The sequence below is a fragment of the Colossoma macropomum genome, unplaced genomic scaffold, assembly GCF_904425465.1.
Source record: "Colossoma macropomum unplaced genomic scaffold, Colossoma_macropomum, whole genome shotgun sequence".
NCBI classification, from domain to species: domain Eukaryota; kingdom Metazoa; phylum Chordata; class Actinopteri; order Characiformes; family Serrasalmidae; genus Colossoma; species Colossoma macropomum.
In genome coordinates, this window is record NW_023495975.1 from 3324 (window position 1) to 15991 (window position 12668).

Genomic DNA, 12668 nt, shown 5'->3' on the forward strand with positions numbered 1-12668 from the left:
TGTGCATGCGCACTTGCAAGCAACAGAGGTGCAGTCAGATACACCAACTACTCAGCAACAGAATAGTTCTTATCATGTGTAAATCATGTGTGCATGTTGTATGACCACAGTGGGCTGCCCAGAGCTTCCATCAAGACTTATCTTAGCTAAAGCTCCCATCAGTAGTGCAGAGAGTGGTCAATGACAAATCAACAGAAAGATAGCCTCCACTTCAAACAATGACCTAAGCAAGACTGTGGCCCTTCAGGACTGGCAAGTACACTTTATTAGGTACATCTACCTTTTATCTACACTCACTGGCTGTTTTATCAGGTGTATCTACCATGTAGGTGCATTGAGGTTCTACAATTACAACCCAATGTCCAAAAACCCAGAAAATACTTGCACAAGCTATCATTTTAAATGTTTTACAACATGGGGATATTATTTAGATGGATATTGATTCCTCTGTACTGCTTGGAATCTGTTCTCTGTGTTTCCTATCCAACTCACTGTCCCGCACACATCACTGTGTACTTTATGATCAGGTTTCCTGGCCTTCATTAAGCCTAACTTTTGATAAATCAGTACAGAACTATGCAGTAAACTGTAAATGGTTTAAGTGAGCATAAAGTTTATTATGTAATTTTACAAGTGCTCAATATGAACCTTCTTCAGCTGTACAGACAACATCAAAACCGTAGTCAAATTCATCCCATACTCCACTGAGCATGTCGGGTGTCACTGTACTCACAGCTCTTTCAGTGCGATTTTGGAGACCATCCAGTGTTGTAGAACCAACAACGAATGCTCTGAGCTGTTGGAGGTTCACTGCCAATGGAAATCATGCTGCACAGTTACGACGGATTCAGTGGAGAATGCAAAGCGCTTTCTGCTCAGGGGTCTCACCTCCTTGCAGACTGAAGGGAGCCATCTTCCAGTGACAGTCAGAAACTCTATGACTCCCTCTTTCAATTGGATTTTGATTGGTTCTTAGGCGACTCACAGTTGTAAAAATATGGTGCTTTGAAATCGGATTAACATTTCTGAATCACTCTGTATATTGCTGTTGTCGGAAGAAACACTGTTTTGTTTTCTGAACGTTTTATTTAAATTACCAATTTATTTATTGTTATGCTTCATTTCATATTTCTTGTAACTGGAAACTGCTGTCTTGGCCAGGTCTCCCTGGAAAAATATTTTAATCTTAAGGTAACTTAAATAAAAGTTAAATTAAAAAAAAAATAATAATAATAAAATTAGTATGTTATGTTATCTCCTGGTGGCAGTGGGTAGCGCTGTCACCTCACAGCAAGAACGGCCTGGGTTCGATTCCCGGCCGGGCAACCAGGGTCATTTCTGTGTGAAGTTCTGCCTGTTCTCCCTGTGTCTGCGTGGGTTTCCTCCCACAGTCTAAAAACATGCAGTCCATTGGACGTGCTAAATTGCCCCTAGGTGTGAGTGAATGTGCATGTCTGTCTGTCTGCCCTGCGATGGACTGGCAACCTGTCCAGGGTGTATCCTGCCTTCTGCCCAATGACAGCTGGGATAGGCTCCAGCACCCCACCGTGACCCAGAAGGATAAGCGGTTTAGATGATGTGTGTGTGTGTTATCTCCTTTTTGTAAAAGACACTCAAAGACCACATCACACTAGCCTTGTCATTTTCAGCAAGTATAAACAGAAACCACAATATGTTGTTCTGTTCTGGCTATTTATTTATGAAACAACCGAAAAACATGAGTCATAGAATAAAAGTATTATCTACAGCCAGAAATTAAGCCTGAGATCAAAATGTATGCTAAACACTGCAAAACAAAGCCATTCACAAAACACAATGTGATTTGGGTGCCAATCTTTTGTACATGACTGTAAATCAAATCATTTACCTTGTTTCCTAGTAAATTTAAAGTAATTCTCAATGTAATAAAAACAAAATGCAGTACCTTTTAGAAGCGAAATATGTAAACATAAAAAAGGAGGTCTAAAAAATGTTTTCTGCAAATTTACAAACTTGGAAAAAGAAATATTGCAAAATGGAGACGTATGCAGATGTAATACAATGAGAAAGAAGGTAATTTGACTGACCACAACAACCATTAACACAATAAATGTTCATTATAATCATCAAATCTGTGTGTAGGGGTTAGGTAGGTATGTGTGAATATGGGTATGTGTGTGTGTTGGGGCTATGTGTGTGTGTATGTTTGTATGTGTGTGTGTGTGTGTGTGTGTGTGTGTGTGTTTGTGTGTGAGTTAATTCAGTTTGATGCTGGCGTATTCAGTAGTTTCTTACGTGTCTAACAGTACAGTTGCTGATGTTGATCTTTCGAAGTAGACTACAGTAGAATACGTCACATCATCCTGCAGAAATAACACATTAACACATTTCAGCTAACACTTCAACATTATAATACCATTTAATACTATTTAATAAGCTTAATAAGCCTTAACAAGCCATTGTTTAGTAACTAACCAGCTGCTCATTGCTACATTATTAAGCAATAATTAGGGGGAAATGATCTTTCAAAGCACTATTATTTGTGTATATACTATTGAAGTAATATGCATCATACATTAAAGGTCAGTTTTGTCGTGTTTCCAGTCTCTGATTTTGCTTGTTTTCTCAAGACCAGTTAAGTACAAGATCTCCTTTATTTTAATTTCATTGTCATTGTATTTTTTTTCTATAAAAATACTGTGTAAACTAGAGTGCATTTAAACTTTACACTATATAATATATGGATAAAAATGCTCTGGAAACTGTTTAATTCAGTCTCGTTGCTGCTTGATAATTAACAGCCATTTAGAATTTGGCTTGATTAACAGTTGCTTAACAGTTGTTGTCTTGATAAGGCTTAATAAGGGCATAATGGACACCAAATATGTGTAAAAGTTTATGATGTATAACATACAAATAAAGATGCTTTAAAAATGCTTATTTCATAAGCAGCTTCTTAATTACCAACTACTGGCTTGTTGGGCATTAGAATGTCCCCCGATACTGAGGTGTTAGGTACATGTAAGAAAGAGTAAACATACGATTGCAATATTACTCACGTTTTCTTCAACTTTTTTGCGTTTGTCTTCTTTATCCACAGCAGCGTACAGCACCTCACAATTGTTCTGAAAGAACACAAATTTGGTAAATTATACAGATTATGAACTACAACGAATATGATAGAATACAGTAATACCTACCTTGTAACTACACTAAGGACTCCCAAAGTCAGTCCTTGGGACCCCATGCTTTGCAGATTATTGTGTTTTCCTGCCTCTTACATGAGGAACCATATACAACAAGTTTTCTACCATTGAGGATAAACATTTAACCATGCATAGAACTCTGCATGCATTGAAATGGGTGGTTCCATATGTAACCTTTTTTCAAGAGTATACCATACAGGTGCACTTTACAGGTTTAAATTCACTGACTGTAGCCTATCTGTTTTCTGAAGACCAGTCAAGTGCAAGACCTCCTGTATTTTATTTCTAGTTATGTTTTTACACAAACATAAATGCTCTTGAAAATGCTTAATTCAGTCTAGCTGCTTCTTGTAGTAATTAGCAGCCAGTTCAAAGTTGGCTTAATATCCTATCTAACAGTTATTGGCTTGATAAGGTTTAATAAGGGCATACTGGATACCAAATAGTGAGGGAGTTTATGATCTACAATGCACAGTTAGAGGTGCTCTGGAAAATGTTTATTTCAACCTAGTTATTGCTTAATAATATAGTAATAAGCAGCTTAATTACCAACTATTGGCTTATTGTCCATTATAATATTCTTCTATATTGAAGCATTATGAAATGTCATTATACACATGGAAGACAGAGTAAACACATGACTGCAATGATACTCACCGTTTCTTGAACTTTGTTGCATTTGTCATCATTTACAGTAGCGTACAGCACCTCAGAATCATTCTGTAACAACACAAATTTGGTAATTTACACAGGTTATAAACACATTAAAATACAGGAATACCAAATTAGGACTCCACGCTTTGCACATGCTTGTGTTTTTCCTATTTTAAAACATTTGATCTGGTACATGAGCTAATTAATGAGTCAAATAAGGGGTGCTAGGTAAAGGAAAGAATAAAACTGTGCATATAATGGGGTCTCCAGGACCAGGATTGGGAACCCCTGACCTATACTCATTGGTTATCCCTACTCTTAGCAAAAATGGTTCTATGACTTCTCTATGACTAAGAACCATATACAGCAGGTTTTCCATCAAGAGAAGAACCATTTATTTCATTAAATCAACCATATAAACATTCAAATGTGTGGCTATAACCATGTTTAAGAGTAAGCTGCATCTGTTGCAGCATAGTCCTTTTTGTACTACCAATGGAAAGAGAAGACCACTGACCGGATAACACCAATGGAATGAGATTCCATCACCAATGGAAAGAAAGCACAATTGGATCACCAGATACAATTAGGTGGACAATTTCCAGCACAGTGGCACTATCATAGTACCAGTAGCAACATGGTACTGTGTGTGTTGTTGGTGGTACAAGTGTATCAGCTGCAGCAGCACTGCTGAGGTGTTTGAACACTTTAATTTCTATACATATAATGCTGGAAAGCCTTGAAGGTGCACGGTCAGACACTAGTCTTTTTTACATGCACAGTTTATGTTAGCTATCCTCTAGGCCTTCATCGATGGTCAGTTTCTGTTTACAGGACCACTATTGGCAGGATGTCACTGGATAGGAGGCTATTCCTCAACCTAGCAGTGACTATAAAGTTTGTGAAAGCCTGATGCACTCATACCAGCCCCACGCATGGTAGAGTGGTCATTCAGTGGTGGTCTATTCATATTAATGAATGAGCTAGAAATGGGCTGACAAATTATGCAGTAACAGTTGGGCTACAGTCAGTAATTGTAAACCTACAAAGTGCATCAATATAATTACCTTTGGATGTAAGTGCATATATAAGTGGTGCCATAGAAGATCCACTTTTGATTCCATAAAGAATCATATTTGAAACAGAGGTGTGTGAGGGGGTGAAGAACTTTTTAAAGCCTTTAAACCTTTTTAAATGATTATTTTCCTTAACAATTTCAAGGTTCTTTCCAGACCATTTACATTATGTGGAAGTTTTTTCAACTGCATGTCATTACATAAATGCTTCTCTAAAGAACCATCCATTGAAAGTATCTTTAGGGAACCAAAAGTGGTGCTCACAAAGAAACCATTCTAGCACCTTTATTTTTAAGTGTATAATGAGCTGCCAGCTCAGGCTTTGATTTACTAAAGGTTTGTTTCAAATAGCAAAATAGTTCATGCTGTCCATTTTGTGTGTTTGCCTTAATGAAAATGCAACATTTAAGTGTTTCTTCCTGAGAGTGCAAAATCCTGGGCAGTGTCAGTGCAAATAAATGAATTAAGCACCCACAGAGCGATTTACTAAGCCTGAAAGTAATTTTAAGAATGGTTATTGCATGTCTAAACGAATACAACTGAAAGCCAGGTACTAATCTAATGCAAGTTTCAAACCAATGCTGATGTCATTATATTATTAATGTTTAGCCTAATTTTGGCTTTAAAATGTAGTTACTATATTATAGGACCAGCTAACCTACCTGTCAGGTTTACACTCAGCTGTCAAATTCAAGTGGATGACTGCAATGTCAAAAGGCTATTTTTTTGCAGGCTTTTTTTTTTGCAGACCCCAACAGTGACATGCAATATAGCCTAAACTTTATATCAAGATGCTGCGAACTTCACAAAAAAAGAAAAAAAAAAATATGAAATATGAAATAATTTTTGAGCAACATAAGAGTTGTTTTGGGAAATTCTGGAAACTCTTGCAGGCTACTAAAGACTTAAAGCTTCACCAACTGAACCACTTTAAATCCCAGGCTTATTATATACTAAGGCTTATTATTCAGTAATTACAGAGACTTCAGTGCAAACTGGCTGAGCTATTCTTAGGATACAGAAGCGTGTAATAAAAGCTTGGGCCCTCCGGTGGGCCCTGATGAACTAAGAGGTTAATAGTGGATGGCAAATTTTGCTAAGCAGTGATAGGAGGAGGGGATATATGCCTTGTCACTGAAAAAAAAGGCTGTCTTGCAACAGAGATGACATATTAGCACTAAAAGGGAGGTTATTCTTCTGATCTTACCTGTGTCTCCTGATCTTCTCTCCATCCTGATTTTCTCTCACAGCTCTCCATCTGCCTTCGTCTCTGAGCTGCAGAGTCAAACCACAGACATTTACATAGAGAAATTGCACAGAGCTACAAACACTAAAATGTAAATAGGATCTGTGCATGTATCTGTACCTCTGTATCTCCAATAGATGATCCCAGTGAGTATTATCAACAGTAGTAAGCCCCCCTCAGCAGCATAAATAAAGAACTCAGGCTTGGTTGGTGAACCGGATGAACCTGCATTTGAAAAAAGAAAGAGAATAAACATTTATGCAACTATGTGTGTAATTGGTTAGGAAACTTTATTATATGTGTGATCGAGTTAATGTAATGAATGTATCATTACCATTTTTTGATGGTGTTGTCAAAGAAGATTGGGTTGAAGTGACAATACTGTTTCTTTTAGACTTTATGGTTGGACTGGGTGGAAGGTCCTTGTTCACTGGAAAAGAAGTTATAGGTTTAATTGTGGCCACTGTAAGAGACAAATCTGGGATTTACACATACAAGAGCACTTTCTATGAATACCATGTCTACAAGAATCTATGAACACATTCATAACTTGTTATAATGCATTAATAAGGCATTATAAACATGATGATAAACATTTAGAAAAATGTATTAAAATTCATTGCCAGGTTTATTATGCATTATGAATAATATAAATTATAATTTGTAATGTATAATGAATTATAAAAGTAGTGTTCATAACATGTTACATTTGCCACAGAATCTCAGACCCCAGCCTGCATTATGGGAATATATAGTATTTTTGATAGACATTATTATAACCCTATTATGAGAACTGGTTGTGTGTTTGCATTATTGTTGCAGAGGTTATTGCTCTTGACTGCCTTTGCTCCATGGTAATGTTGTACTCAGAGGGGGTCTTGTGGGGAGGGGCTTTGGTGGATAGGTGAGTTGCTGTGATGTGAAATGTAATAGTTTTAGTACTATGTTGTGTGGGTACACTGGTTAATTGATATCAACTTTATTAGAGAAATAAAATGTGTCTTCCTTTACACATTAGCTGTTATTCGTAGTATTTGATTATGTCATTAAGAACACTTTCTTCCTATCTTGGAGTGCTGTAACTCTGACTGTGCCATGATCTAATCTCATCATGCTTTCTGCAGCTACAACACTGCAGGTGGATGAAGACCAAGCAAAAAAGACTAGAATGACCATGAAAAAGCTGAAAATATATGTGAACACTTTAGACACTGTCTTCAGAAAATTCTTTGTGGAGAAGATGAGCTGGATTGGTGGACTGGATATAGAAATGTAGAAAACAAAGCTGATGAATATGAAACTAAAATAAGCTGACTTTATTTTTTTAATTCATGCAAAGTCATCAATTTACATCAATAAATACATCCTAAAACAAGAAATACCATCAAATCTTTAAGTAAGATTAAGTGACCCTTATTAGTCCCACAATGAGGAAATTTCACCTCCGCATTTAACCCATCCGTGCAGTGAAACACCACATACACACTAGTGAACACACACACACTAGGGGGCAGTGAGCACACTTGCCCGCAGTGCCCAGGGAGCAGTTGGGGGTTAGGTGCTCAAGGGCAATTCAGTCACATACTGTCAGCTCAGAGAATTAAACCGACGACCTTCCAGTAACAAGTCTGGTTCCCTAACTTCCAACCCACAACTGGGTTGCACAACAGCTATAATCAGTCACTAGAGCTGCTAGAGTGTTGAACACGTCTCACTGGCTGATCTAATGCTTCATTCCAAACCTCCTACTTCTGTGCTTTACCTATCACACTAATGAGTGCACTTCTAATGGTACTGCACCATTTTGCATACCATTTAGTGTCTCAGTATGCCATTAGCAACATGGCAACAAATCAAATAAAATCAAAGCAATCCTCTGGAGTACACTGGCGAATATGCTTTGAAAATGAAATTTAAACAGAGGTTTTAAGTTAAAATGTTTTACTGCCCTTTCTGGATCGGCTATGGCTTTGTTATCTTATAAGAAATCACAACTGCACAACCAAATGAACATGAAGTTGCATACCAAAAAGATGGCTGTGGGATTCTGAAAGATCATTGGAATACTTTGAATTCTTTTCTTGTTTTCTTGTTTCAAATAAATATAACTGATATTAGAAGGAAAGACTCTTCGCATGTACAAATAGTACTAACAAATAATATTCATTACACTATCAGCAGTGGGTGGTACGATGGTTGAGTTTGATGCTACATAGCATATATGCAAATGAACCCCATTTTAAACGGCTTTTCACAGAAGAACTTAAATTATCCAGCCTGACAATATGTGGCCTTCATTTCCAAGGAATGATATGACATAGGCAGATAACAGAGCAGCCAGAAGGGAGAGTATTTATCTGATACAAATTAGAAAAGTCTTGCTAATGTGTCAAATAACCACATACTGAATGCCCTGAGATGCATCTTCATGAATAGCCATGCGAACAAACACTAATATGTTTATAAATCAGGGGCTTGAGGTGACAGGACGAAAACATATACAAATAGCTGGAAAAGAGGCTGAATAGATTTAAACCAGAAACTACATTCAACACAAGGAACACCATGTATTTATTCTTTTATTCTGTATTTATTCATCTATTTTATTGATGTATTTATTCCAGCTGAATGTCTCAGGTTTGAGACGTAGCTCAGTGCAGGAGCAGGGCAGCAGTACTGACCCTCCTGTACAAGCTGTGATTTCTAATGTTTCTTTATTGTTGGTCAGAGTGCAGCCTACAGAAACACACATTTAGGATTGAGGATTATTGTTTGCATGTGAAAACTCATCCAGAAGCACTAAATATTACCATTTAATTAAGAACGATAAGTGAGAAACCGACCAAATGGTTTATCATAAAATACCATATTATTGAATTTTCTGTCTTCAGCTCCACAAACCTGACTACTGCTACAAGCAGCCATCCACTATTAAACCTTTACTGAATAAATGAAGCTGCACTACAAAAAGTTTGACAATAGCTGTGAAATATAAATCAATCTACTACTCTTGACTTCAAGCATGGAGTATCAGTTTATGTAACTATGTAAAGTAACAATTATTTCAACAATTCACCATCATTACAACAGAATCTGGAAGGATTAGTCTTCATTCTAGTGCTACTGCAAAGCCGGAGAACTAATGCAGGTGTAACTTTTACCTAAAAGAGCTTTTAAGTTGATTCTATCAAGTGTCTAGTTATGAGATACTCACTGTACAATGCATGTGAGTCAAAACAGAGTTTTACCTTTAACAGTGAGTCTGATGTCTCTGAATGTGTCGCCTTTAACTGTACATCTGTAATCTCCTCCATCCGCTTCAGTCAGGTTTGATATGAGTAGAGAGAGATTTCCTGGAGAGTGACCATTAACCAGCTGAACTCTGTCTCTGTACTCATCATGTTTAACGTGTATCCTCTGATAAATATTATTGATGTATTTATTCCAGCTGAATGTCTCAGGTTTGAGACGTAGCTCAGTGCAGGAGCAGGGCAGCAGTACTGACTCTCCTGTACGAGCTGTGATTTGTAATGTTTCTTTATTGTTGGTCAGAGTGCAGCCTACAGAAACACACATTTAGGATTAAGGATTATTGTTTGCATGTGAAAACTCATCCAGAAGCACTAAATATTACCATTTAATTAAGAACGATAAGTGAGAAACCGACCAAATGGTTTATCATAAAATACCATATTATTGAATTTTCTGTCTTCAGCTCCACAAACCTGACTACTGCTACAAGCAGCCATTCACTATTAAACCTTTACTGAATAAATGAAGCTGCACTACAAAAAGTTTGACAATAGCTGTGAAATATAAATCAATCTACTACTCTTGACTTCAAGCATGGAGTATCAGTTTATGTAACTATGTAAAGTAACAATTATTTCAACAATTCACCATCATTACAACAGAATCTGGAAGGATTAGTCTTCATTCTAGTGCTACTGCAAAGCCGGAGAACTAATGCAGGTGTAACTTTTACCTAAAAGAGCTTTTAAGTTGATTCTATCAAGTGTCTAGTTATGAGATACTCACTGTACAATGCATGTGAGTCAAAACAGAGTTTTACCTTTAACAGTGAGTCTGATGTCTCTGAATGTGTCGCCTTTAACTGTACATCTGTAATTTCCTCCATCCTCTTCAGTCAGGTTTGATATGAGTAGAGAGAGATTTCCTGGAGAGTGACCATTAACCAGCTGAACTCTGTCTCTGTACTCATCATGTTTAACGTGTATCCTCTGATAAATATTATTGATGTATTTATTCCAGCTGAATGTCTCAGGTTTGAGACGTAGCTCAGTGCAGGAGCAGGGCAGCAGTACTGACTCTCCTGTACGAGCTGTGATTTGTAATGTTTCTTTATTGTTGGTCAGAGTGCAGTCTACAGAAACACACATTTAGGATTAAGGATTATTGTTTGCATGTGAAAACTCATCCAGAAGCACTAAATATTACCATTTAATTAAGAACGATAAGTGAGAAACCGACCAAATGGTTTATCATAAAATACCATATTATTGAATTTTCTGTCTTCAGCTCCACAAACCTGACTACTGCTACAAGCAGCCATTCACTATTAAACCTTTACTGCATAAATGAAGCTGCACTACAAAATGTTTGACAATAGCTGTGAAATATAAATCAATCTACTACTCTTGACTTCAAGCATGGAGTATCAGTTTATGTAACTATGTAAAGTAATAATTATTTAAACAATTCACCATCATTACAACAGAATCTGGAAGCATTAGTCTTCATTCTAGTGCTACTGCAAAGCTGGAGAACTAATGTAGGTGTAATTTTTACCTAAAACAGCTTTTAAGTTGATTCTATCAAGTGTCTAGTTATGAGATACTCACTGTACAATGCATGTGAGTCAAAACAGAGTTTTACCTTTAACAGTGAGTCTGATGTTTCTGTATGCGCCGCCTTTAACTCTACATCTGTAATCTCCTCCATCCCCTTCAGTCAGGTTTGATATGAGTAGAGAGAGATTTCCTGGAGAGTGACCATTAACCAGCTGAACTCTGTTTCTGTACTGACCACTCTCACTGGATATCTCTTTCATTATGTTTGAGTAGAATTTATTCCAGGTGAATGTCTCAGGTGTGACTTGTGGGTCAGTGCAGTAGCAGGGCAGCAGTACTGACCCTCCTGTGTATGCAGTAATCTCTTTTAACTGCCCATGGCCTTTCAGTGTGCAGCCTGCAGAAACACACCAGTTAATGACCTTCACTGTCATCACTTGTGTAACACTTGATCAACCATGAACAGGATTTTACTTTCAAGGTATTGCCATTAAAAGACATGCTTGACCAGCCTAAGCACAGTTTTCCTAAATCAGTTTAATATTAATTGTGTTATTATACTGTTGAGAAACTCACATCAGCTTAAGTGGTGAAACAGTTATAATTACTTGAAATATGTGGTTGGAAGTGGCTTTGAAGGCAAACAATCAACTTAAATGATTTTAACTGCTGCTAAATGCATATCCTTACACCCAAGTGCCATCATTAATATTATGGCCTGACTTTGAATTAATTTTTACACAGTACTGTGTTATACTAGTATCTACAGTAGGAGATATAACAGTGCACTCACCTTCAGCAACATGGAGCACAAGCAGCAGATACAAACAAACCTGCATTCTTCCTGAGTTACAGAACCTCCTCACTACATACAGAGACACACGACTGCAGATATGACCACTCCTACACTCGCTCTACTGACCGATCTGTTAGCTACTCATAAACTACACTACCTCAGTACTTCTGCAGAGCTCTTTTCAGACCTACAGTCTACCTGACACAACCAGCACACGAGCAAATCCTGTATCTCTCTCAGCAGGACTTCACTGGACTCTTCCGCACTCAAACGTTTGCACCTGAAAGAGGAACTGTGTTCAGATGAGCTCATCTTTCTCTCTCTGTCACTCACACACACCAAATATAGTGATGTGACAGCATCCTGTCAGCTCTTCCTCTTCCTTCTCTTGTAGCACACAGTGCACAACATCACATGTAGTCATTTGTTGTTAAAGCCCCGCCCCTCTTTCTTTTTCTCTCTATACAGTTAGTAGACACTTTGTTAAGAACCCCTCATTGTAGTTCCACCGACCCAAAGCCCACCCTTTGATATGCGGTTTGTGTTAGCAATCCTCTGGGTCTTTATCAGTGTTTAAACTAACAATCCTTCATTTTTTACAGTCTACATGAAAATGTACAGTCGTGGCCGAAAGTGTTGGCACCCCTGAAATCTTTCAAGAAAATGAAGTATTTCTCCCAGAAAATTATTGCAATTACATATGTTTTGTTATACACATGTTTATTTCCTTTGTGTGTATTGAAACAACACAAAAAAACAGAGAAAACAAAAAAAGCCAAAAATGATATCATTTCGCGCAAAACTCCAAAAATGGGCCGGACACAGGTGTGTGTGGATTGCTGGCCACTTCAGAACTCTCCAGCGCCTTGTTTCCATCCATTTCTGGGTGCTTTTTGAAGT

At 37.5% G+C, this 12668-nt stretch overlaps 1 protein-coding gene across 2 annotated transcripts; it reads right to left on the minus strand.

The window, feature by feature from the left end:
* Nucleotides 1-2182: 2182 nt before the first annotated feature.
* Nucleotides 2183-12038, minus strand: LOC118803877. 2 transcript variants are annotated; one of them, XM_036564414.1, is made up of 10 exons: nt 11766-12038; nt 11058-11369; nt 10234-10545; nt 9410-9721; nt 6496-6591; nt 6282-6386; nt 6123-6190; nt 3843-3905; nt 3039-3104; nt 2183-2342 (listed from the first exon to the last, which is right to left on the minus strand). In XM_036564414.1, the coding sequence occupies exons 1-10, from the start codon at nt 11809-11811 to the stop codon at nt 2271-2273; spliced, it is 1452 nt and encodes a 483-aa protein (XP_036420307.1). In that variant the 5' UTR covers nt 11812-12038; the 3' UTR covers nt 2183-2270. The 2 variants fall into 2 exon arrangements, with proteins under 2 accessions (XP_036420307.1, XP_036420310.1); XM_036564417.1 differs by lacking the exon at nt 10234-10545.
* Between the last annotated feature and the right edge of the window lie 630 nt (nt 12039-12668).